The sequence below is a fragment of the Petromyzon marinus genome, chromosome 3 (genome assembly GCF_048934315.1).
Source record: "Petromyzon marinus isolate PM22_M1 ecotype Great Lakes invasive population chromosome 3, UKy_Petmar_22M1.pri1.0, whole genome shotgun sequence".
Classification (NCBI taxonomy): domain Eukaryota; kingdom Metazoa; phylum Chordata; class Hyperoartia; order Petromyzontiformes; family Petromyzontidae; genus Petromyzon; species Petromyzon marinus.
Window position 1 is genome coordinate 20,557,571 of NC_133669.1, and position 27,204 is coordinate 20,584,774.

The window sequence follows — 27,204 nt, forward strand, 5'->3', positions numbered from 1 at the left end:
GGAGCTTGGTGGGGTTTGGCGGTGGGTGGCCCCTGTGATGGCGGCGTCAGTGACAGTGTCCGTCTTGGCTCCCAATGGCCGGAGACAAAACGTGCGAATCGGGGCCAGCACCCTGCTCATGCAGGTCAGTCGCTCAGTCGCTCGCTCGGCCCACTTCTTGTTTTATCCCCGCAGCCCAGAGACGGGCTCCACGAGGCCCGACAGAGACGGCGGCGCAGCGTCTGTGGGGCCCCCGTCATTGTTGTAGGCCGCCGGCGGAGCCTACGGCGTTGCCTGAGAAAGCGGCGCCCAGCGAGGGCGAGGGCGAGCCCACCCGCCCGCCCGCCTCGCGACGACGCCGCCGTCGATGTCGCTTCGGCGTCGACTTGCGCGCGATTGCGGGTTCGAACGGCGATGCTTTGCGAGCGTTCACGATGTTGAATTATGTTGAAAGTCGGAAGGCAAAAGGTGGTTCGACGGAGCTGGGAAGAGGCCTCGTCGCCCTGAGCCAGCGGTGGAAATTCCACGTTTCTGCGGCGGCGGCGGCGGCGGGAGTTATTTGTATGACGGCAAACCACAACGGCGTGGCAACAGGCTTTAACCACCCCGATAGGGCTGTGGGATTACACAATTAGTAGCGATTACACAATTGTCAACATTTGTTTTTTTGTGAAACGATCAATGGTGAGGATAGCCTCATTGAGAGCCAACGGGGACGCACTTTTTGTTGCGCGTTGGGGGCCTGCACTGGGACGGAGAATGTTGCGGCAGTCCGTGGTGAAAGGAGGAAGGCAGCGTGCGTGTTAGAAATGATAAACAAACAAAAAACACTGCTAACAAATTCCGTGCGGGGTTGGTCGGCGACCCCGTGTACTGGCACTTTTTTTTCTGGATTTTTCTGTTTTGGCATAGTCACATTAAGATGTTTTTCTTGTTCATGTTTTTGTATGTTGCGGTTATAACCCGATTCAATAGCCGAATGGCTCACAGGGCTATCTCCATCTCCATATATATAAAAGGCAAAGTTGTGAATGTTGTGCCTGTTCAAAATGTTTAGCGTACTTCCCGACATGCAACAAACTTGAAATTTGCCATGTGGGTATTTCCCAGACTGTACACCATGCAAAAATTATTAAAGAAGATGAATCCTTGCAGTCACGAAAGCTTTAAATCGAAATACACTTGTTTTGGGGGGCGAGGAGCTCAATAATGCATATTTATTTTGCACGGCAAGTGAGCTGTGACGTCAAATCTGTCACGTGACCCTTGCATGTGGAAGCGTAACGCATTGTAGTGTAGTGGTTAGCGCGCCGCGCTACGAACCCGGCGACCCGAGTTCGATTCCCGCTCACGGCCACCACCGGTGACGATTATTTGAACCGGTCCTGGGCCTCCCCTAGGTCGACTCAGCCTCAAACGAGTAACTGGTGTGGTGTGTGAATATCGCCACTGGGGAGACAAAGGCGGCCGGGCGTCGTGAATTCAAGTCCCGGGCGAAGCCGGGTTGTAAAGCTAGTACCAAATAAATGAAATTGAAATGAAAACTGAAAACTGCACTGCCATCTACCGGCCATCCACGGAAGGGTGGGTGGGTGGGAGATTTTTTTTAACGTTAACGGCGCATTAAAAAAAATATATATATAATAAGAATGGTTTTTTTTTACCCTTTCTGGCAATAAAACAGTTGTGTTCAGATGTTCAGACACCAAATAGATTATACCTTTTGCAAGGAATTTGAACATCTTAACACCAATTCTATTGCCAGAAAGGGTAAAACCTATCCTTATTTTTTCATGCTTTGATTCTGGCAAAAAAGGTCCCATTTTGTTAATAGCGCAGTGTCATCATCTTCCCGGGGTTGAGGGAAACGAGTTGGCACAATCTGGTGGGATGTCAACCAACACTGGTTGTGTTGACGACGGGTGGACTAGGCTGTGGCATAGGCATGTGGCCCAGAATCGGTGATGTTAATAGCACATGGATATAACTGTTCGTTAAACAGTTACTGTTGTAACTCGCTGACCTGTCCCTACTGGACATATGTGCAAAAAGTGCTTCATAGCTCATCGGATTCATCCAGGCTAAATAAAGATTCTAAAAATGCCGTGCATCTCGTGTATTTTTATCGCTTCCGCAGGTTCTGGAGGAAGTTTGCAAGAAGCAAAACTTCAGTGCTGACGATTATGACCTCAAGTGAGTGACATTCGCGTGCATGTGGGACGTCCACCTTCATGGGGATTTCCTTAAACTTCACGAAGCTCACAGTATTGAGGTCACCCGAATCATCCACTTCCTTAACCCAACCCTATCCAAGACTGCACTGACTTACCCAACGATCCAGTATTGTAATGCCTAGCCTTAGCTTTTCCATCCCTACTCTACCTTGCACGACCTTAATAGAGTGCTCCTGATGTCGCATTAGCATCTTGAATCACCTGGCCACTTCCAACACTTAACGTTTATAATCCAACCCCCACCATCTCACAAAAAACAACAACATTGACTTATGTCAGTGTTTCTCAAACTTTTTTGGCCAGTTGACCACTCAGCTCTCTAAATACCAGTAATACAAAATCATTCATTTTACCGGAACATATATATTTTTTCACAGCTTTAAGTTTTTTTTTTTTGGGGGGGTGGGGGTGCATTTATATCTTCTGGTTAGGGTGGTTTAATCTAGGTAGTTTACCTAACTTAATGTTTATTTAATATGAATTCACGTCTAAAACAAAAGGTATAAACGTGGTAATTATTTCCCGGATCAACCTGCATTTGCATCACAGCCTCGCGCGGACCCCCTTGAGGACCTTCGCGAACCACTGTTGGTACCGGGGACCACGCTTTTGAGAACCACTGGGCTTCGTTGTCCACTGCTCTCGGTGCCTATTGAAATTTCTCCTCCTTTACCTGAACCTCCTACTCCCTGTTATGTCCATCGGACCCCCAGATTCCAGAGGAGCATTCTGGACCTGAGCATGCAGGGACGTTTCGCCAACCTGCCTAACAATGCCAAGCTGGAGATGGTGCCGAGCTCACGGCAACGTTCCTCCGTCGAGGCGCAGGTGAGATCTTGCGAGACGCTCGTCTCTTCTCTAGACCCTGCTGTGCCCATTAACCAACCCCTTTCCCCGTTCCGAGATGACTGCAAGTTGCAGGGTGCATTGTCCCGATCACCGCTGAATCTCAGAAATGCGCAAGCGGGATCGGTGTTAATTTTATTTAGAGAGGTGTAGTAGCGCCGTTGTTTTTAAAGACATTGTACTCACCGCGGAGAGCCGTAGCGACACGACCGCACTCCAGGATAGCTGGTGCCAAACCGTGCCACACGCCCTCCCCGCATGGCCTTGTGGGAACCTCGGTACCGATAATATTATTTTATTTGAGTTCTTCTGGTTCCGTTCCGATGATGTACACGTCCACATACGTTATCAGAACGGAATCGGAAGAAAGACGGATAACGTACACGTACGTCATCGGAACGCTCCCTCTTTCTGGCAAAAACCAGAGCTGTGTGGTTATTCGGTGGCTGGGCCTGTGGGACGTGCCTCACTTGCCACAGGAGTCAACTGATGGGATGTCGTCCAGATGTTTGTAATGCCCTGAACTTCTCCTGTGATCCTACCTGGATAAAGTTAGGAAAGATTAGATTGGAGAAATGTGAGCCTGACTGTTTCAGGCTAACATGAGCATTCCTGCACAGAGAGACGTTTACCAAGAGTAGCAAAGTAGGTGGTGTTATTGTGGCTGCGAATACGTGAAGCTAAGTAACAATACAAAGACAAATCATCCTTCCAATATAGCCATATCAGACTGTCGGGGCAAGTGATGTTCGTGACCGCTTATGAAAACCGGCACGGCGCGTGAGGGAACACACTCAAGACATGCAAAACAACAACTCTTATTTATCATGAAGTCGCGGCGACGTTACCACTGCGCTTGTGCCAGGTTGGGTGCTCTGAAGTGTGGGCACGCACAAACCACAATACCCGTTATTCGCCACAAAGTGACGGTGATGTCACCACGGCGCCTGTGCCAGGCCAGGTGCACTTTGAGGCCACGTGAAGTATCGAAGGGTCGCTGATGGGAGGTCACGGGACAGACCCAGGTTCCACGGGTTGACTGACTGAGATGACTGGCACATGCACCAGCTGTGCCCCCTACTGTGCCGACAGATGCACGCACTTACGTACACGCGTGCACGCAATCTTACACATACCGCCCAAATTGGCGAAGCGCGCGAGCCTACGAGCTGACAGGACGGCTCGCGATGTCCGCCCGCCTGTCTTCGCCCCCTGTGGCCCATGTTGCTCCCACATGTCTCATCCGGTGAACTTCAAAGAGCGCACGGTGGTTTTTACACGGGGTGGGCCGCTCTCCGCCGAGTGACACCTGTATCGAAAAGGTTAATGCGGCACATGCCGCCACCACCGCTGCCGGCAACGGATTTGGCATGAAGGGGGGGGGGGGGCATGGGCGTTGGGGTAGCAGCAGCGGTGGTCCGGCTCTGCATGCCCCGAAGGCCGGCGTGACAAAACGGGAGCTCTTCATTTGATGCGGCAGGAATGCGTCGGCGCCCTATCTGCCGCTGGAGCGCCGTCGACGGATCCATCTCGCGTGCGCGTGTGTGCGTGTGCGGCCGTTTGACCTGGCCGGTGGAATTCTCTTGAGCGTTGTTTCGTAAGACATCAACGCGATGGGCGTCATGTTGAGAGCGGCGGATTTATTTGCCGCGTTAGGAACGGCTTGGCGAGTCGGAATCGGAATATTTGTTCATACTGGAGGAATCCGATGAGCTACAAGGCAATTTTTCACAGTTGTCCAGTAGGGGCACGGGGTCAGAACGTTACAACAACAAACAATACAAAACACGATAGGAGTGCAAAGTATAGGAAAAAAAAAATACAAATGAAACTAAATTATTTTTTATGTTACCAGGGAAAGCCCACTGAGCGATTAACTTCCTTTTCAGAAGCGAGCTGGCCAAGAATGACATTGATAGCAACAAAATAATATAAATAATATAAATGCATGTTTTGAAAGATTACATTTTGAAACATTTTTGGAAAGGCCCTGCTTTAGAATGTTTGTCCTTGTTATCTTTTTCTTTAATGTATTGTTCTCAGTTTTTTTTTCTCCTCAGCATTATTATTTGACGTTTGTGTCTTTGTAACGTAATAGGAAAAAAATAATTTTGTTTATTCACAGAGGAGCCCTCTGCCGTATTTATCAGAAACAGCAATGGATGGGTCGCTCCTTGCTCAATGCAACGTAAAATGTTTAGTTGGGTACGATATGGTCAACATTGTTGTGCATTGTGCTAGCTCTGGGGTTAGGCTAACTTGCGTCTCCAGAGCCACGTGTGGATCTTTAAGTACTGCAGTGCGGCTCTTGAAATTTGAAAGAAATGGCTCTTATTGTTATTTTGGTTTCCGACCCCTGAGCATGAAAGTCCAGTTCACCATGGAAGTCCAGTTTACTATGGAAGTCCAGTTTACCATGGAAGTCCATTTCACCATAGAATTCCACTTCACCATCGAAGTCCGGTTTACCATGGATGTTCAGTTTACCATGGACGTCTGGTTTACCATGAATGTCCAGTTTACCATCTGCAGCGGTCAGCAACCTGTGGTTCCAGAGCCGCATGCGGCTCATTATGGACTCTTCAAGGGCATTGCGGCCCTTGAAATATTGGCTATTACCGAATTCGAAAAAAATACTCAAATTGTTGTTTTCATTGCCGACCGACCACTCTGCTAGCTAAACCACCCCTTGGCATATGTGCCCTTTTGGCCTTAAGGTGCTCGCTAAGAGCATTTGCCATATCAGTCTGTAACACTAAATGAGTGGTGAGCTTTGTCTTCATATTTTTTAACATATGTGAGATAAAAATTGGTTAGTGGCCTCATAAAATCCTGGCCATCCTTCAATTCCTAGCAATAATCTCACATCACATTGAATGCACACCACCAATGCTAACTCGGTGGTAATCGGTATCTGAAGCTAACCCTGCCATAGGTCCACTCATCCCAAAATAATTTTACCTGGTGTGTGTGGGGAGCGGTAGTGTCATTGTTAGCACGCTGCACTACGAACCCAACGACCCGAGTTTGATGCCCGTTCGTGGCCAACACCGGTGACAAATATCTGCACCGGTCCTGGGCCTCCCTTCGGTCGACTCGGCCTCAAATGAGTACCTGGCGCGGTGTGTAAACATCGCCACTGGGGAGACAAAGGCGGCAGGGCGTGGTGCTGGCCACCCACCGCCTCGTGCCGTGCCGGCCTTCATAGGTGTTACTCGCTAACAGCACTTGCTCCAATCGTTTTATAAGGCTACACAGGGGATCTTTTTCTTTATTTCCCCCAGGTGCGCATTGCTCTGCAGGCGCCGGACGGGACGAGAATGCAGCATGGCTTTATGACGAGCGCCACCCTGTGGGACGTTGTCACGAACTTCCCGCAGAGCAGGTGCCGAGTCTGCGAAGCAGAGGAAAGGGCCAGCCTCCTCCTCAATTGCACTCGTGAAATGAGAACAAGTATCGCCCTCAGTATCACTCCACTCGCTCCCAGTCTATTCCACAAACACCATCTTCAGAGATCCTCTGTTGACTCATCCCTGCGTACCGCTCCCCCCTCCACACACTCTCCTATCTCTCCTCCTCTCATCTTTCTTTATTCCTCTCCAAACACTCTCCTACCTCTCCCCTCTCACCTCTGTACTCTTATCTCACCCAACTCCCTTCCACACGCTCTCCTGTCTCACTCTAGCAACCAAGGCTTTTTGCAAAAGCCTCCAGGCAACCTTTTCTCAGTGGGAGATCGCTAGTTCTCATCTGCTGCCCCCATATTGTGGAACTTCCTGTCTTCCCAGCTGTCCGTGCTGTTGGCTCCCTGTCCCTGTACAAATCTAGCTAAAGACATTCCTCTTCTCCTCTGCCTGTGACCCGGACTGCCTCTCTCTATAAAGTAAACACTCCAACTGTTTCTGTACAGCGTCTTGAGATGCGTTCTCATTTAGTTGCCGTATAAATCAAACGTCGTATTCCAATAGAGTAGTCTTCCTCGGTTGACGCTTTTAATCCATTCGACGAAATCTACTGTCAGCCGAAATAACTGTTAATCGATTATAGGAATTGCATGTTAAAAGCATTAATCCGTTCCAAGACGGTCGTAAGTTGACATCTTTGACGCTAAAAACATAGTTTGAAACGAAACAGAAGAGGTATCATTTAAACAAAGCCAGTCGAGGTCTAAATGTTCACAAACGGTCGTCACTAATTGGCTGAGGGCATGGCCTCTGCCCCACTTACAAGCACTGGGATTGGCCGAAATTGGCGTCCGCATGCGTAACGTTAACACGCCGTTAATCTAAATTTTTCACGTTAGTTGAAACCATGGGATACTATGTATGGGAGGCAAAACTTTAACCGAAAAACCGTTAACCGATGTTACTGTTAAACCGAGGGACTGCTGTATAAGACTCAATATACGTACAGCTCTCATCTGCTAGATATGCCAGTATACACACTCTTATTGAGTGTGGCGACACTTTTGGCTCCGAATGCGTGTTAATGTTTGTTGTTTTTTTCTTATTTTTTCCAGGTTGGTTGCTGAGCAGCAAGGTGAAGGTTCGACCCCTGCCTGTGTGTACACCCATGACGAGGTGCGTTATAAGAGATGATTCTACAGGGGGAAGGCTTCACTGGGTGGGGTGTTCTCAGCCTTGTCATCTTACTCAGTGGTTCTCAACCTTTGTTTGGCTACCATGTTACCCCCCCCTCCCACCCCTTGTTGCATTTTGTTTCAACCGAGTACCCACTACCCCCCCGTCCCCCCACTCGCCTGACCCAACATGGTTCTGAGAAATCAGTGTACGAATAATAAACATCAATATTTTGACTCGATTGTCCATCTTGTGAGGTATCTTAACTTAGCTAGGGTATCTCACAAAATGCTTTTTACGAGACAAATGTCATCAAATGCCACCATAGTGTGCTCGATAGAGAATATTGTTTCGCGCAATAAACTGGTGTGATGTGAAACACGTGCAGAATAAACGCGTCCATAAAAAAAGACGGTATTTATACGAAGAGTTCTGCCAATGGTGGACACTCCCCAAGGTGGATACGCGTAGGATTTGCCACCCCAGGTGGTGCCCATCAATCAACCCCCTTGGCTCAGGGACTGTATGTCCAGATTAGTTTGCCGGGGAAATGGATCTAGTCCATGTTCGGTGCAGTGCTTCCATGCCTCTGTTGAGTTTCTTTGTTTTGGGAAATCGCAGTGGTTCGTCTTTTGTATTGCGAAATCGCACTTCGGACTTTCTTTGAGTATCCACTTGGTCTTGCGATGGAACTTTTAATGGTCTGCACAAGTTTAGAAATTATAAAAAAAATGTGGCAAGTGAACGAATTGGTGAAGCGCAAGAAGGTGACGTATTAAAAACTAAACGGTCTCCGTGCCCCAAAAGAGAATTGGATGGCGCTCGAACCCATTGGTACCAGCGGTGGAAAATTCACATTGCCATGGCCGAATCCAGTTTAAACGTGTGGCGGGACTGCTTTTGACCTCCCTAAAAAATATGGATATTGAATAATCACCCTGGCTTGAAACACTTTCTAATTGTGTGCATAGCAATGCGGTACCCATGTGTGAGTGTGTGTTGTGATTTTATTACCTCCAGTATGTTGGAGAAGAGGTTCTGAAAAAGACCACGCTTAAAAGTCTGGGTATAACGGGCGGCAGCGCCATCATCAGGTAAGCATTAACCTAGTGGTGAGTTGGGAATTATGGTTAGGGTTATGGTAAGGATTAGGTTAGTTTGGTGGGAGTCATGGCTACCAGTTAGGGTTTTGATTTGTGTTAGGGTTATAGTGGGGGGTTTGTGGTTGGGGTTTTGATTATGGATAGGAACCGGGTTGGTGCTTTTATGAGGGCTATGGTTATGAGTCTTGATAGAGTTGGTGGAGGGTTAAGAGTTATGCTCGGGTCAGGCTTATGGTTAGGTAGTTATGGCTAGGTTTAGGGGGTAGGGCGTGTTTAAATAGCAGGGCACAGTGCCCACGCATTCACGAATACTGCTTCACCGCTAGAACCCCCTTTAAGCCCCCCCCTCCACCATAGCTATACCAGCTGCTATGTCGTTAGCGGGGCCGCATGAGGTCACGCAAGGTCACGACACCACGCCGTTCCGCGCAGGTTCCTCGTCAAGAGGGAGCTGACCCCCTCGTCAAGAGGGGGCAGACCGAGCGACGGCGAGGGTCCCTCTCAGCTCCCGGCCGACCCTGGCGACCCCGGCGACCTCCAGCCGGAGCCACGAGGAGGGGGGTCTCCACGCCCCGGCACATCCACGCGGAAAAACAACAACGTTGGCGACGACGACGACAATGACGATGACGGCAAAAGGACGCCTGTCGCCCCGTTCGTGCCATTTGGCGGCGGCGGTCAGCGGCTGGGGGGGTCGGACGGAGGAGCCGCCGCCGGTGGTGGTGGTGGTGGTGGTGGCGTTGCCGCCACCGCCGCTCAACACCGGGTGGTCCCTTCTACGTCGGCCTCTGCCCAGGGTAGGGCGGCCACGGGCCCGACGCAGGCCAAGAAATACCGCGTCGACCGTGGGGAGCAGCAGGAGGTGGAGACGGTGAGCCAGGCGAGTTCCGTGGACTTGGTTCGCTCTAGCGGCTGTAGGTGCTCACCGGAACCGACTGTTGTGCTGGGCGCGCGACTCACAGTTTGCATTCAAAATAACAGAAAATGACCAGTTCCTACGCGCATGACAAGTCGGTCGACTCGCGGGTCGCGTGCGGCTGGGTAAAGCGTGGGTACTCCCACCGCTTGCAAGACGCAGTAGAGGAGGCCAACCACCCTCTCTCTGGAGGGGCTCTTAAGAGCTTCCCCGAGTGGAGGGGGTCCTCCTTCCGTCGTCAGCGGGAGCGCAAACGAGCAACTGGAGGGCTGCCCCGTCCCGCCTTGAATCCGCGCTTTTGCGATCGTTTTCGCCCAACTCGACATGTTCGCTAGACACGGCCGCGCGGCCGACCCGCTTCCACGTTCCGGTCTCCTCTCAAGGTTGGCGCCGCCCGTGCGACGGGCAGAAAATCGGTCGTGCAAAAAAAAAGTGTCCAAGCGCGCGGAGGGAGAAAAGCGACGTGCGAGCGCACGAATCAGCGCATTCGCTCGATGCGTTTGCTTACGCCCGCACGCGCGTGCTTTCCCGCACGTGTGCGCTGAGCGTCCCCCGTAAGCAGGAAACCCCGTGACCCGAGTTCGATGACCCGTCACGGCTGACCGTGGCCAGTGATATCAAATTGACTCCTGCCCTCCCCCCTCCACCACTTTAAAACTATTAAACAATGTCTTATTGTAGCAGGGTAAGGCCCACTGAGCCAGAGAGCTCTTTTTTTGGACGCAACCTAGCCACAAATGATAGCCCAATGAAGTGGCTTATCACGTGGACATTTATATCAGCCAAATACTCTAAACGCATGTTTTTAAATATGGAGGGAAAACCGGAGGACCTGGAGAAAAAGCCATGCGACCACAGGGAGAGAGAGAGAACACGCAGACTCCAAATATACAGGGGGGTCAAGCTCGAGATTGAACTCACGCCATCCTGCATACCAGGCGATGTAGTTAACATCCTCACCATCATGGTGCCGAATTTACCAGAGTGGTGAAGTATGCTGAACAATGCCGTGGGGAGGCCTTAATGCGTTGGTGGATGGAGAATAGATGGCATTTATTTACTTTGTGTATTCGCAGCGTAACACAATGCCTTGTTTTGAAAGGGGCTTTGTAGTTTTTGGTTCGTAACGGCGTGAAGAATCCTCGGATGGATGGACGGATGCAAGGACGCAATTACAGATGTAGACATTCGATTTCAGCTCGAAGAACCCGATGAGCTACAAAGCTCTTTGTCCACAGACAGGTGTCCAGCCCCCAGCTGCTCTGCAGTGGCGGAGAACTAGAGAAGAATTTCCATAGGTAGAATGAGTACCAAGGCACGGTATTAAGTAACCGATCTGCTCCATTAAAATTGCAATGCCCCTGTGCTTACAATTGCCAGTGGCTGGGGCCCTCTTTGCTGCCGACAGAAATTAGGCCACGTTTTTTGCGCTCAGCAGAGATAGAAGAATCTAAAACCCAAGCACCTGCATTCCTTGTCGTCGCTATGCGGAGAATTCCATTTGGCGACGGGGGGAAAAAAAAACGAGAGAGACAAAGGATGCCTGTAATTGGCGTCAGCTGACGTACTGCTCAGCGTCTTGTTAATTGGTCCTGACAGGCGGGCGGGCGGGTGGGTGAGCAAGTGAGCGTGTTGCGTGGGCGGGTGAGTGGGCAAGATTGTCTGAACCGGTCCTGGGCCTCCCGACGGTAGACTCGGCCTCAAATGAGTACCCGGTGCAGTATGTAAACATCGCTACTCGGGAGACAAATCTGGCCAGGCGTGGTGCTGGCTGGCCACCCACCCTCTCGTGTGCTATACCAGCCTTCATAGGTGCTACTCGCGAACAGCACTTGCCCCAAAAATCTGTTAAGGCTACACAGAGGATCTCTGCCTTTTGGGCCAGTGAGCAGGCGATTGAGCAGGTGTCCGAGTGATTGAGAAGATGATGGTGATGCATCCTTACGTGGCTTGGCAGTGAGTGATTGGGTCAAGCATCCAGTTTGTAACGACGGACGCGACGAGTGGGTTTGGGTTAAGACAGATTAGGTGCCCTTTTATTATACTCGGCTTAGAGCTCACCAACATGGTGGGGGACTCCCTTTTGAAAGGGAGACCTGGGTTTAAATAGCACCGTGGTTTTGTTGGTGTATGCTTAGAGCAGAGGCTCGCTCGTGAGCCTCGGAGCCCACGTTAACTTTTTTCGGGGACACCCAGTTAGACCTCTGGGTAGGTGGGGGGCATGGGGGGTAGCGGAGAGGAGGCAGGGCGTTTGTTAAGGCAGGCACTAACGAGCTGCTCTGATGGGGCGTAACGAGGGGGTGGCGGGTCGCAGCCGTCGTTTCGCGTCAACTCATCGCGCATCCGTCTGCGAATGGGCGCCAGCAGCCACATTCCTGCGTGGCCCGAACGGCGGCAGTGGTGGCGGCGACGACGGCGACGGCGGCGGCGGCGGCGTTCAGAGTTTAACAACAGAGGCCGTTTAAGTTGAACCAGAGCCGAAACTACGGCTGCAAATAACTCAGGATCGTAACGGTTTACCAATTTGTCGTCGTCTTCAAGCAGTGATGGTTGATCCACTGCTGGATGAAGGCCTCGCGCCGCCGCCGCGTTCGGCGATGACACGACCCACCTAGCACCTGCTCAACACGCGAATCCGATTTAATCGCTCCATCTCCTCGGTCGAGCGTACTCTCGGGCGTGCTCAGTTCCTTGGCTGCCGCTCACTATCCTTGACCGTTGGTCATCATCCCTTACTATCCTGCACCCCTGATTAGCACGGTTGGCTACGTACAGTGTGAAAGAAGTTCAACATACATACGTTTTAGGAACGTGTCCTTTGGATCCCCCGTTTTCTTAATCGATTGAATTGTGTCTATAAGCTGCATACCTTCTCTGATCTGTGTGTTCCTCTTCCTGCCTCTCAATATAATTCCACGCATGCATCTCTCTCAAACAGGCTTTTTGGCGTACTTTTCACTTTTTGTTCCACCTTGATGCTGTATCAACGGTTGTAGGAGTTATAAGGGATCGCCAATTAGGTGTCGTCCGATTAATTTTATCAATGTGTTTTTTTATGGCCATGGAGATAAATCGCCGTCGCTGAGAATACGTTGCCAACTTCCACCGGAGAAGTTTTCCTCGTTGCAACCGAGCAGGCCGCAACTTTTCACCCACAGTGTCGCCTCCCGTGCCGAACGCGGACTCGCTGGGTTTGACACTTGGCAAACTCACCCCTCAGACAACTCGCTGAATCTAGACCCGGGGGGGGGCTCGATTAGTCCATAAAGTCAATCAAGCGACGAAACATTCTTTCCTATACTGTTTTCACGGTCAATGGCTCGGGGCCCAATAAAAAAATAAAAATAGCAGCCGCCTGATATCCTGCCACCCAAAGGCATAACTTTTTCTTCCCCATCCACCTTCGCGCTATTCAATTTAGTCGAGTGATTCTAAGCAGATTATCCACAGAGGGATTGATTCAACTTGAGTGTCGGGGGCAGCCCGGCTCTGGCTAAACTCCTCCCCCCCCCCATCCTCTGCCTGTGCTGTGCGTAGGTCCAGCCGGCCGGGCTGTCGCAAGCGAGCCAGGACTTTTCATCGGAGGAGCTTGCACGGGTGGGTGACGTTGACATCTCGCCAGCGGTCGTCGTTCACATCTCGCCAGCGGCCGTGTGGTCAGATGCGATCGACTCGGTTTGCGTCGCATGTCGGGCGGTCGAAGTTGATTTGGCAGTGATGGTGACGGTGTTTTTGGTGCAGCCGCGATGATACCGTAATAATAATAATGTCAATTGTTTATCCACCAAGCCTCGCTCTTTCGGAAGGGTCCTGATACATTGGGAGGTTTGGCCAATTGCATTTTTAAAGGGTTACGTTTGGCAGGAAACCGGAGCACCCGGACAAAGCCCATGTGTACGCGGGGATAACACTCACGGGACTAAGTGCATGGGCTTGCAAAACCCACTTGCTGTACTGCCATCGCCTGGCCGCTTTGCAGCCGAGTGAGTGGATGTTGGGAGCTTTATTCATCCTCTCCGTGCTCCCACCAACTTTTGTCTCCGAATTAATGTTACGGAGGGAGTTATTTGATTTGACTGGGAGACAAGTCAGATCTTAAATATAAGTTCGTGTCATTCGACCGAGCGGTGCTGTCATCTCAGCGCTTGACTCGCAATTATAAAATCGCGAGAGTTGAAATCCTAGGTGGTGGGGACAACTCAGCCTTCGGGGGTCGCCAAAATGAGTACATTGTGGAAACTCCACTATGGTTGTGCTGTGATATAGACTGGCACCCTTAAGCCAATGGTGGCATTTCCACCATTGGCTTAAGGGTGTCAACAGATGAACGCCACCCCATGTGCAAGTGAAGCAATTGGCGGGACCCTGGGGTCCCATCACTGCCCCGGGGTGGGAAAAACCGCGTAGCGACACGAGTCTTGCTGCCTTACCGACAACAAAACTAGTGGTAAATCGATTGGCCTCGTCGAGAGCTACTCGGGGCACTAAGTTTCGTAAAAAGTTGAAAAATTACACAAACACGTTAAATTCACTGCCTGGGGGGCGGGGCTCGCCTTGGCAAAGAAGCTGAGGATCGACGGCTGACCGGACGGCGTCGTCGCCGCGCGCGACCGCGGCGGACGCCCCCCGGGGCTTGCGTTTGGCCGGTGGGGTGGCGCCCATCGTGTCGATCGCCGCCTGCTGCTGCTGGCGCTTGTTGGCGCGAGTTTGGGCGGGCGGCGCGTTGCTGTCGGGATCACGAGTGGGCGGACTGAAAAATTTAAATTATTGACCTGATTTTTTCGGGACCCCGTGGTCCCACCAAATGATTCATTTGAGCAAAGACACATTGACTTTTTTTTTACATTTACGATTGTGCAAACAATGCCCTGACTGAAAGATTGGATGCCTCTATCAGGAGATTGGATGCCTGTATCAGGAATAGAACCGCGGTCCCCGACCCATCCGAGAATTAAGTAAGTTCATTTATAAATGCGCAACTCTTATAACGCAAGTCATGATGAGTGCGCAATATTCATTCATTGCAAGCTCCATTCAATAGTTCTGTCTACCGAACTGGTTAAATGTCTGTGAAGAGTCTCGAACGTTGTGTAGCGGCGGTGGAGTCCAGGCTGATGGACCGCTGAGTCGGTGAGTGGGTGGGTGAGTGGGTAAGTGAGCTCTAGGGAAATGGACTGCTCAGTAGCTGAGTGGGTGGGTGAGTATGCAAGTGAGCGAGTGTGGGTCAGTGAGCTCCAGGCCGACGGACCGCCGACAACGAAGCTCCAAAGTCCAAATCGACTAACCAACTCGCCCCTAGTAGATTTAATTACATTTACAATTATTCAACTGTACAGCTGTAACACTGTAATTGCCTGTGCATCCAATCCTCGCCTCCCATTCCGACCCCTCTCCCCTGTCCCTCGACGCAGCCCTGTGAGCGCCAGGTGCTGGTCTTCAACCCGTCGCTCGACGCCTCTCACGCTGGCAGCAGCGGCGGCGCAGCCACTGGGGACGAGCTGCCTGACGAGTTTTTCGAGGTGACAGTGGATGATGTGCGCAGGAGGTTGGAGCAGCTGAAGAGGGAGAGGTGAGACGAGTCGGGTGTGTGCGTGTTTTGTGTATGATGGGGGAATGGTAGCGCGGTGGCTAGCGCGCTGCACTACGAACCCGGCGACCCGAGTTTTTAATTCCCGCTCACGGCCAACACCGGTGGCATTCTATCTGAACCGGTACTGGGCCTCCCCTAGGTCAGCTTGGCCTCAAATGAGTACCTGGGTGCGGTGTGTAAACATCAGCACTGCGGAAACGAAGGCAGCCAGGTGTGGTGCTGGGCACCCACCCCCTCGATTGCTGTGCCGACCTTCATGGGTGCTCGCTAACAGCACTTGCCCCAACATTCTGTTATCGGGGATCTTTTGTCTTTGTCTGTTGTGGGGAGTGGTAGTCTCGTGGTTAGTGCACCGTGCTACTAACCTCAAGTTCGATTCCCACTCAGGACTAATAACAGTGGTGAATATTTTTGTACCGGTCCTCCCCTAGGTCCACTCAGCCATCCATAAGTACCTGCTGGTGTATAAACAACACTGGGGAGACAAAGGCGGCCGGGCGTGGTGTTGGCCACCCACCCCCTCGTGTGCCGTGCCGGCTCTCATAGGTGCTCGCTAACAGCACTTGCCCCAACAGTCTGTTAAGGCTATACTGGGGGATCTTTGTCTTTGTGTGCTGTCTGCATCATCAGGATCAAGATGGAGGAAGCTCCCCTTACCACCCAGGCGCTCAGAGAGTCGCAGGAGCTGGAAAAGATGAAACGCTACCCGCAGGTGGGTGAAGGCATTCTCTCCTTGCCCTCACCTCGTATGTATGTATGTTGATCTTATTTTGCACCATACACAGCCAACCGTGCTAATTGCAGGTGCGGGGGAAGGACAACACACTAACATGCACGACTAATAAAGTACATGAGATTAAAAGGCAAAGACAAATATCCCCCTCGTAGCCTTAACGTAACTGTTGGGGCAAGTGCTTTTAGCGATCACCTATGAAGGCCGGCACGGCACACGAGGGGGTGGGTCGCCAGCACCATGCCCGGTCACCTTTGTCTCCCCCGGTGGCGAAGTTTACACACCGCGCCGGGTACTCAATCGCGTCGCCAGCATTTTTCCTGAAGCTCTGCAGAGCTGGCTGTGCGGAGCGGGCTCTCCGCGTTAGACCGTCCTGGGAACAGGGCCCCGGTTGAGCAGCTGCCGTCTCTGTCTCACCACGTTAGGTCGTTATCCGAGTGCAGTTCCCCGACCGAAACATCCTGCAAGGGGTCTTCAGGCCAAATGAACCGGGTAAGAGCTGCCCCAGCCCACAGCAATTTCAGGCCATCATCCGCATCATCAGCCTCCCCAAGCGCGATCCCACCTCTCATCATATTTTATACTTGTCGAGCGCCTTAGCACAGGGCTCTCTATCACGTGGTGGTTCAAAAGCGGTAACCAAAAATAGGGTGAATTTAGAAGGCAGGGGCAGTGTGAGGGCTGAGGAATGAGTGACTGTAACAGAGGGAACACGGGGGTTCATGAAAGGGAAGGGGAGGGACAGGAAGGAGTGGAGGGGAAGGGAATGGGAACAGAATGGGCGATGGAGAAGAGCTGAGGCTTTAAGGGTGGAACGAAAGGAAGTTAAGGAGGGAGGTCTGCTTAATGTACCGGCCAGTGTTGAGTCTATGGTGCAGTGTTGAGTCTATGGTGCAGTGTTGAGTCTACGGGCAGTGTTGAGTCTATGGTGCAGTGTTGAGTCTATGGTGCAGTGTTGAGTCTATGGTGCAGTGTTGAGTCTACGGGCAGTGTTGAGTCTATGGTGCAGTGTTGAGTCTATGGTGCAGTGTTGAGTCTACGGCAGTGTTGAGTCTATGGGCAGTGTTGAGTCTACGGGCAGTGTTGAGTCTACGGGCAGTGTTGAGTCTATGGTGCAGTGTTGAGTCTATGGGCATTGTTAAGTCTATGGTGCAGTGTTGAGTCTATGGTGCAGTGTTGAGTCTATGGGTAGTGTTGAGTCTATGGTGCAGTGTTGAGTCTATGGGCAGTGTTGAAACTATGGGCAGTGTTGAGTCTATGTAGTGGATAACACATCAAAAAATTGCATCTTTAATCTGCTGTTATTAATGCATACGAAAGAAGAAGATCTCTGAAAAATAACGAATAGCTCGGTGGGCTTTGCCTGTTCAATTAAATCTTTTAGTTTTAATTATGATACTGGTGGTGATGATGATGATCACAGCACAGAATTAAAGTATTTAAACGAGTAGGAATTGGTTAATCGAATCGTGGACGTTTAATTAATTTGAATCCGGAAATGCGCATGACCTGTTGCCTCTTACTTGGCAGTGTGCGCGCTGGTGGAGTTGGTGAGGTCGTGCCTTGAGGAGCCAGCCCCACCCTTCTACCTGTGTGAGTGTGGACCGCACGACAACCACACGGCTCTCAGAGTGCCTCACCGGAGCCGCTTGCGATTCACCGGTGCAGATCCCCCCGTGCGCAATGCGGAGTCGCCGGTGCAAATGATGTTCGCAAGCACCTATTGAGGGACGGTACATCACACGAAGTGGGTGATTGGGCAATTAGCCACTCCCAGCCTCCTCCCCTGTGCCGATGTTTACTGATAGTTAACCGTTGACCCTTGACTCATCTGATACAGAATCCAATCCAGAACCATTTGTCTCATCCGATGCGTTTGTGACTTGAGGACGTGGTTTTGAATGCACGCGGTGTATGTCCCTCCCCGAACCTCCCTGCGTCCCCTGCTGCTCAGACACTGCCCCTCCAAAGCGAGTGCTGGATGCTTCCACACAGACGCTCTTCAAGGTGAGCACGGCCGTGCACTCGTAATGCTTCGCAACTAAGGTTGCACGCGTCTGTCATGTCCATCTGTCTGTCTGTTCATCCATCCGTATGTGCACAAAAATCAGTTAGAAAGAAATGAGTTTTCAATCTAGATTATTTAAAAGTGCATAGCTCCAGTGGCTTCCTAATATCGAAAGGAAGAGCATTCCAGACAACCGCAGAAGCACATCTGTCTATCTATCTGTCTGTCTGTTCATCCATCTGTCTATCCGTTTGTCGGTCTGTCTCCATCCGTCTGTCCATCGGTCTTTCTCCATCTTGTCTATTTGTTCATCCATCTGTCCAACCGCCTGTCTGGCCGTCCGTCCATCCGTCTGACCATTCATCTGTCTGTCTGTCCATCCATAACAGAGGGGGCACTATAACTCTCGTAAAAGTAAACCAGTGTTAACCAACAAACTGTTGTATAAAGTTGTGTTCCTATTGGGGACTTGCGCTGTTAAAAACGGGGCCAAATTTATCAAAGGGTTGCCCATAACCTTGAGACACACACCAGAGCTATAATTTATATTCACAAATATGTAAAGTTTGGTCCCCAAAGCCATCATCAGCTTCCGTACTGCTAAATCAATACTTCCGAAGATGGACGCATATTGTAAAGAATTACGTAATCCGTGCGTCTTCATACATTTTTTTTTACTTCTTCTAAACTGTTGCCTTTTTTTCCCAAATATTATTCCAACCCGGCTATCGACGTAGAGTCCTTTTGGAAAGGAGATATCACAGAACTACTTCTGAGATCCCCTGCAAGGACTTTATCCGTGGGGCGCCAGGGTGGTGCAATGTTAACTCCCTCGCCTGGTACGCAGGAGGTCGTGCGTTCGATCCCGACCCTGACGCCTGCTGCTGTATATTTGGAGTTTGCGTATTCTCCCCGTGGTCGCGTGTTATTTTTTCCCCCTCCGGATCCTCCAGTTTCTCCTTCCGCATTTTGAATCGACGTGCGTTCGTAGAGTGTTTGGCTGAAATTAATTCCCGCGCGGTGAGCCACTACGTCGAGCCGCCAGTTGTTGCCGCGTCGCTTCTGGAAAAGGAGCTACACAGCTAGGTGGTGCTTACCTGGGCAGATAAAAAAAAGTTTAAATAGTTTGATCCGCACACTTGGGACGCGTGTTTTCACGGGTGCCCTGCTACAGAGAAATGTTCGTCACCTGGCTGTCAAACTGCTACTTCTTTTTTTCCTCACAGCTGAAACTTTGCAAAAATTTGGTGAAAACCCCAATTTTCATGTTTTGTGAGGCTTTTGTTGTTGTTGTTGCGCAGTCGATATTGACATGGGCTGACAACGGAATCTCGCTCCGCATCGCCCATTAGTGGGGTTGGCTACGTATGGTGCTAAAGAAGTTCAACATACGTACAAACATTGAAATGTAACAGTCTGTAATTTACAGGAATGTTAACTTTTACAAATTCCACCTGCATTACCAACATGATCAAATGCTTACGATTTTTCAAGCTCGCTGTTAAATAAATGGATGAACTGCGTTCCAAGTGGACCCAAAACCTGGGGGTGGGAGGGTGTGGGGTGGAGTCCACAAGGGGAACAATGCGTTCCCCCCGTTTTCTCGCTAACGAGCTAAACAGCCCGGCCTAGGAATAGCTCCTCATGGGCTTCAAAGGGGGCCGTGGAGGAGAGCGAAAATCACTCTCCCGGGAAGAGAGAGAGAGAGAGAGGAAGATAAAAAAAACCTTAACCGTTTTCACGTCCGTAATTTCTCGTCCATAACTTATCCTGCGGCAAACAGTTTTTTGAAGACTCTTTTATTTTTTTAGACTTTTTTCTTTCTCTCGAGTTTACAAATATGCCCGCGTGTGGTTTTCGAATCAAGTGTCCACTGCGCAGGACTTGCCGGTAGCTTTATTCAGCAGCGGCGGCGGCGGCAGCAGCAGCAGGAGCAGAAACGGTCGCACTGGAACGTGTTTAAATCGATTATTTTGGCGGCTATTCGCCGTGATAATAAAGCGCGGGGCGAGGTTTTGCGCGTGCGCCGTGTTTACTGCCGGAGCCCGGAATCTCTTTAGCCCCCGGTCGCCCGGACAGATGCGAGAATGTGAAAAATTTAAACGCCTCCAGCTTAGATTTGTTTGCAATTGCTTGAACGAATTCCCATCGTTGTTCGGCTCTTGTCGGCTTCGCGTTTTAAAATTCACTGGCTTATTAGTGTGTTGGTTGAAATGTTTCACCTGGATGAACGCGATGAGCTTCTGATGATGATGTTGGTGGTGCGTACGCAAGTTATTTGGTGCACAACCACAAGTAACACACAACTCAACACAATTGTAAATAACACTGTAGCCTTATAATAAAAAATATATAAAATAGGCAACGTTTTGGAAAATGGCCCATTGCCATTAGAAGAACGGCCATTTGCCCCAATCGTTGTTTAAATGTATTTTGTTTCTTTGAAGGAATGTTATTGATGTATATGTTGAGTGTTTTTTTATTATAATCATGATGATGATTACTCGAAATGGAACATCTCATTTTGGAAGGGTGCCCTCGGTGTCAGCTGCCACACGCTTAGCAAAACGCGTGCATAACACGTATGCTGACATTTTAAAACATATCACTCTTTCAGTTTGGATTCGCACAATGAATATAACATATAGTTGCGTTACATTGTGGGTTTCTTTCCCACAGTGCTCTGCCGCTCGTGTATCCTCGACCGCGGCGCGGGTGTTCTCCGTTTCCTTTGCACCGTGCTCCTTGGCTTTGATAAGATTGTGCGTTGACGCTGTTGGGGCATCGTTTCCTTCATCGAGTTCTCCCTTCGTATCTTTCCACATCTGCCTGTCCATCCTTGAATCTGCCACTGCTGAAGCATGATACGATGCGGTACTACATATTGTGCCACTGCGACCGCATCTCAAGGCTGTGTAGAGCGAGCGTATTTTTTGTTTGATTGAGAGAGGAGAAAAGGGAAGTTCTCGGATTTGCTAAATCGGGGCTGGGCGTCGAGGGCACTGATCGCTGGGGGAAGAGATTTACAGACCATGGGTGCAGCAGATGAGATTAAGTGACTCATACTGAGCAAAGATTGACCCTGAGGCTATTATATAAAAAAAGCCTTGGTTGCGTGTATGTATGCCGAACTTCTTTCACACCGTCCGTAGCCAACCGTGCAAACAATTAGGAGGTGCGGGGGAAGGACAACAAACTACATGATAAAAAGCAGTTCTTAAGAAATTAGTTTTCCATCAAGTGCATAGCCCCGGTGTATGTTGGGGGGGGGGGGGGGCTAGTCCATGCAGGACCTTGAAGATAGTGTGATCTGGCATGCGCGAGTGAATGTGCCACGCGAATAAAGTTGTGCTTGGTGAATGAGCGATTGAATAAATATATCCACACGTTGCTTGAAGGGTCCTCTTGAACTCTCGCGCAGGCAAACCTCTTTCCCACCTCCCTCGTTCATTTTGGCTGCACGGTGAAGAGAGGTGAGTGGCGAGTGACACAACACACGGGCACTTTGGCACGCACCCAGCCGTTGTTGATAAAATATTGTCGCGTCTTTGCTGCAGCGGTTGGATTGTTGCGCTGTGCGTTCCATAGCAGGTGGCTATGTAGGGACACGTGCTGCTGCTACTGTTGGATGGAGTGGTTCTCGCTTGCGCTGCCCCGTGCCCGGTGCAGCCGTTGGAGGCTGTCGCCCGTGTGTGCTGCCGTTGCTACAGATCACTACCTCAAGCTGGCTATCCTCGAGGCCACGGAACCACAGGTCCATGCTGATGCCATCCTCTGCAGGTGAGAATGTCAGCCAAAAGGACGGGATTCTGCAGTTGTTGGCAATTACTAAAACACGTTCAATAGCCAATGTTCCAGTTACGTCCCAAGCGCAGTGAGCTGATGCAGCACACCCCTGACGACATCCGAGTTTGCGACCTGACGGGAGCGCAAAGTGGTTTCAGAAAAACTTCATCAAACGTTGGAGCCGGATTCAGTCCTGGAGAGTCGAGAAAGCCCACCGGGTCAGGAGCTCTGTTGGTCTGAAATTGATTAACAAAAATCCATTTAAGCGTAAAAATAACGTGTTTGTAAATGTGACAGTCTTGTCGAGTGTCGGGTTAACGACCAAAGCCTTTGTCATGAAATTGCCACGTGGCCCAACCCAAACACAAATAAGGATCATCAATCCAATGCTGCGGTCGGCTTTTCCATTCGGTGTCACCTCATGTTAGACAACGGCCCGTGGAAGGAGATATCACGGAACTGCTTCTGAGATCCCATCCCTTCAAGCGACCTTTTCTATCCACACGCCCTGGCAGTCTTAGTGCTCAAGAGTTGCAAAACCAGAGAACGGAACGCACACGAGAAGATGGAGCGGTGAGATCGGTTCATGCGCAGGAGCTGGCTGGATCGTTGCATCGCGGGATGTGAGAGGTGGTGGCGGTGGTTTCGGTGGGGGGTGGGGGGGGAGGCCTTCATCCAGCAGTGGATTGATCATGGCTGACGACGACGATCATGACGAGTGCTTACTGAAGCAGTGCTAATTTTTTTTAAACTGCAGGTCGTCTGCATCCTCTTGTTTTAAAATCACAGAATGCTGTATTTGACAAGACGTGTAAAATTAACGGAGTAAGTGCCTTGAAGTGGCCGTATGCTCACATGCGTGCAAATGCCTCTTACGGTGTTACACGATTGAACTTTGGGTATTCACAGAAAGGTATTTGAACGTCCTACTGTGTACAAACGGAGCTCCTTTGTATTAATGCAAATATTTGAGGCTTTTGAGTTACAGTGAGGCAAAAAAGTATTTGATCCCCTGCTGATTTTGTACGTTTGCCCACTGACAAAGAAATGATCAGTCTATAATTTCAATGCTAGGTTTATTTGAACAGTGAGAGATAGAATAACAACAAAAAAATCCAGAATAACGCATGTCAAAAATGTTATAAATTGATTTGCATTTTAATGAGGGAAATAAGTATTTGACCCCTCTGCAAAACATGACTTAGTACTTGGTGGCAAAACCCTTGTTGGCAATCACAGAGGTCAGACGTTTCTTGTAGTTGGCCACCAGATTTGCACACATCTCAGGAGGGATTTTGTCCCACTCCTCTTTGCAGATTTTCTCCAAGTCATTAAGGTTTCGAGGCTGACGTTTGGCAACTCGAACCTTCAGCTCCCTTCACAGATTTTCTATGGGATTAAGGTCTGGAGACTGGCTAGGCCACTCCAGGACCTTATTGTGCTTCTTCTTGAGCCACTCCTTTGTTGCCTTGGCCGTGTGTTTTTGGTCATTGTCATGCTGAAATCCCCATCCACGACCCATTTTCAATGCCCTGGCTGAGGGAAGGAAGTTCTCACCCAAGATTTGACGGTACATGGCCCCGTCCATCGTCCCTTTGATGCGGTGAAGTTGTCCTGTCCCCTTAGAAAAACACTCCCAAAGCATAATGTTTCCACCTCCATGTTTGACGGTGGGGATGGTGTTCTTGGGGTCATAGGCAGCATTTCTCCTCCTCCAAATACGGCGAGTTGAGTTGATGCCAAAGAGCTCCATTTTGGCCTCATCTGACCACAACACTTTCACTCAGTTGTCCTCTGAATCATTCAGATGTTCATTGGCAAACTTCAGACGGGCATGTATATGTGCTTTCTTGAGCAGGGGTACCTTGCGGGCGCTGGAGGATTTCAGTCCTTCACGGCGTAGTGTGTTACCAATTGTTTTCTTGGTAACTATGGTCTCAGCTGCCTTGAGATCATTGACAAGATCCTCCCGTGTAGTTCTGGGCTGATTCCTCACCGTTCTCATGATCATTGCAATTCCACGAGGTAAGATCTTGCATGGAGCCCCAGGCCGAGGGAGATTGACAGTTCTTTTGTGTTTCTTCCATTTGCGAATAATCGCACCAACTGTTGTCACCTTTTCACCAAGCTGCTTGGCAATGGTCTTGTAGCCCATTCCAGTCTTGTGTAGGTCTACAATCTTGTCCCTGACACCCTTGGAGAGCTCTTTGGCCTTGGCCATGGTGGAGCGTTTGGAATCTGATTGATTGATTGCTTCTGTGGACAAGTGTCTTTTATACAGGTAACAAGCTGAGATTAGGAGCACTCTCTTTAAGAGTGTGCTCCTAATCTCAGCTTGTTACCTGAATAAAAGACACCTGGGAGCCAGAAATCTTTCTGATTGAGAGGGGGTCAAATACTTATTTCCCTCATTAAAATGCAAATCAATTCATAACATTTTTGACATGCATTTTTCTGGATTTTCTTGTTGTTATTCTGTCTCTCACTGTTCAAATAAACCTACCATTAAAATGATAGACTGATCATTTCTTTTGTCAGTGGGCAAACGTACAAAATCAGCAGGGGACCAAATACTTTTTTCCCTCACTGTATCATCAGGCATGATAAATCCACTGCTTGATGAATGCGCCTCAATCCATCGTGACCGTCGCGGCGATGCCATGCAACCAATCCGCGGAGGCGGCGTCTGCGCACGAGCCGATTCCGCCGCTCCCATCTCCTCGATGAGCAACGACCTCGAACGCATTCCTGCGCCTGAGCATTTTTTAAAAATGGTTTTCAGCTCTCGGCCTACCCCCACCTTGCACCTCCACCCCTTGCCTGTTGGTAGTGGGGTGGTCGGGGGGGGGGGGGGGGGCACAGGAGGGGGGGGGGGGAGGAGGGGGCTTTGCTTCACTCGACCTGGCTCGTGGCCACCATTGGGGCTTGGACAGATTTTGCGAGCGCGATGAAAAACTACTTCCAAGAATGCGAAGAGGGAAAACGGAGAAGCGATCTTACGATAAATGCCGCACCCCGAGCGGGCCCGGGATATCGCTCGAAGCCGCTGGCGTTTTGTTTACACCCGGCTTGATGAACAAATTACACCCCAGAGGTGGCCCAGTGACTGCGGGGCTAGGTGAGGTGGGGGGGGCGGATAGGGGGGGGGGGTATGGGTGGGAAAGAGTTGGTAGTTGAGGCACTGAAGCTAACAACTCGCGTTGTAGCCACCGAGGCAGCGTCGCTGATGTCCACGGTTCCGATTCGATTATCCTGCGAGTTGGGACAGATTATCGTACGTAGTTAATTCCATGGTCTCATCTTGTGTCCGCGAGAGGCCCGATTATTGGTGGTCATCCCGCAGTTCCGTGATACTTGCCTCTATGGACGTCCACGTGTAAGTGGTGATCGTGATGTGGCGAGCCGCTGGTCGCACGCCGCGGTAAGTGAATGGTTTCAGGTGACTGCTCAGAAAGATCCATATAGAAGGCAAATGGCACACCGTTCATTTGTGTAATCGTGAACTTTGTCATTGTCTTCGTCGTCGTTGGCATGGTCCACTAGGGAAACTGCTCGTTGGCAACTTTGTCACTCTGATACCAGTAGGAGCCTTTACCTTCCGCATGGCCCAGCGCCGACTGCACGGTTGGGCGACAACGAAGACAACATTCAAAAGTAACATAATCATGATATTTATTTATCCTGTAGGAATCTGATGAGCTCTACAGCTCTTTTTTCACAGATGTCCAGTATTGGACAAAACAAAACCCCTTGCCCCCAGTATTGGTGCAGAAGTTATGGAAACATCCATGCGGTGTTTGTGCGTGTGTGCCCAAAGTGTCCTTCCCAAGACTCCAGTCCCCGGCGCAGCTGCCTCGGCGACTACCTTGTACCCAATCCCCGACTCCTGCGAGGCCTGCGATGATGACCCCGACTCAGAACCCGTGGCCGGGCCGAGCCACGAAGCCTCCAAGCCAACTGCCACCGTTCCCAAGTGGCTGAAGCTGCCAGGTGAGAGAGCCACTTGAGGGATAGACGAGGAGCCTCCTTCCCCATCCCCTCCTCTCGTCCCACACCTCCCCCACCCACTGCACCACCCACCCCCGCCCTCCCAACACCTCTCCAGCATCTCCCAGTCGCCGGGGACGGATTGTGGACGAAGCTGGCGACTTGGTGGCCGCGTTGGAATGAGCGCTCGTTCCTTGTCAAAATAATTCACCTTCCCCTCCGCGCTCGGTTGCGAGAGGCTTTGATCTGGGGCCAAGGGCGCACGAGACGGGAGAGTTTGGGAGTGCGTGTGCACCAGCTTTTCCTGGCAGTGCCTCCTCCACGTGCTTCCCTCTCCGTCCTCACCACTGCCGCCAAAACCGCTGCCAGCACCGCCAACCACCCCAGCCTCAACGTAATTTTCTCAAACATCCCTGTGGGCTTCCCGAATTGTTGACTGCCGACGCTGGTCGCCCGAAGGAAACAAAAAAAAACAACGTGTGATGTAAAAAAAAAAACAATCTAAATAATACTCGCTTGTGATTTTGCCTGTGTTGTGTTTCTGCGCAGGAAAGAGGTGAGCAGCCCTCCGCCAAGTCGGCGTTTTGAAAGGAACTTCCATTTGGGGAATCGTCACAGAGTTTTCGCGCGACGGGTGTTTGACGAACCGCCGCGTAAATTGCACGGCGGGTCGCCTCGCTTAAAAACAAAACGCTAACGATGCACTCTTAAACGCGAGCGTAACGACCGGGGGTCTGTTGCGTACTTTACTTCCCGCACTGGAGATCCGAATTGTTTGTCGATGTTTGTTTGTAATAAAGGACACGTTCTGGTGGCGGCCGCGCGTCTCGTGGTGCTGCGTCCGGCTTGCGGAGCGGTGAGCCCCACGTGGTTTGAGCGGTTAGGACCTGTGTTGTGCTGAGGTGCCTCACTTGGCCGAGTGATCGGTGGGCTGAATTGAGAGATTTTAATGCTCGGGTCGACAGTCCACGTAGTTTCTCAGGAGCATTAGTTACGACACCTTTTCCATCGCCTCTGAATCCGATAGTAATGACACTGTCATCTACATTGGCTCTTATCTGGTCAAATGTATGACATGGTGATGGCAGTGATGACAATCGTGGTGGGCGCCACGGTGGCGAGATGTTAACTACCTTGCCTGGTATACAGGAGGTCGAGGGTTCGATCCCGACCCTTGACGCCTGTATAGTTGGAGTTTGCACGTTCTCCCTGTGGTTGCGTGGACTTTTCTCCAGGTCCTCCGGTTTTTCCCTCCACATTTAGAAACATGCGTATAGCGTATTTGGCTGCTGTAAATTTCCATATGATAAGCCACTTTGTTGAGCTATCATTTGTGGCCAGGTCGCTTCTGAAAAGAGATAGAAAGCTCAGTAGGGCCTTGCCTGGTAAAATAAAAAAAAGTTTGAAATTATTCTTTATTATTCCACATGTTTACCAGGGAA

At 50.5% G+C, this 27,204-nt stretch overlaps 1 protein-coding gene across 2 annotated transcripts; it reads left to right on the forward strand.

Annotated features, from left to right (window-relative positions):
- Positions 1-26,579, forward strand: ASPSCR1 (ASPSCR1 tether for SLC2A4, UBX domain containing). Of its 2 annotated transcripts, none has more exons than XM_032978588.2 (17): positions 1-124; positions 2,117-2,172; positions 2,927-3,041; positions 6,344-6,444; positions 7,579-7,639; positions 8,660-8,733; positions 9,175-9,622; positions 13,196-13,255; positions 15,070-15,227; positions 15,879-15,960; positions 16,407-16,473; positions 17,512-17,574; positions 17,936-17,988; positions 21,411-21,462; positions 21,700-21,769; positions 25,593-25,765; positions 26,312-26,579. In XM_032978588.2, the coding sequence occupies exons 1-17, from the start codon at positions 38-40 to the stop codon at positions 26,320-26,322; spliced, it is 1,731 nt and encodes a 576-aa protein (XP_032834479.2). In that variant the 5' UTR covers positions 1-37; the 3' UTR covers positions 26,323-26,579. The 2 variants fall into 2 exon arrangements, with proteins under 2 accessions (XP_032834479.2, XP_032834488.2); XM_032978597.2 differs by having other exon boundaries at positions 9,175-9,613.
- The last annotated feature ends 625 nt before the right edge of the window (positions 26,580-27,204 follow it).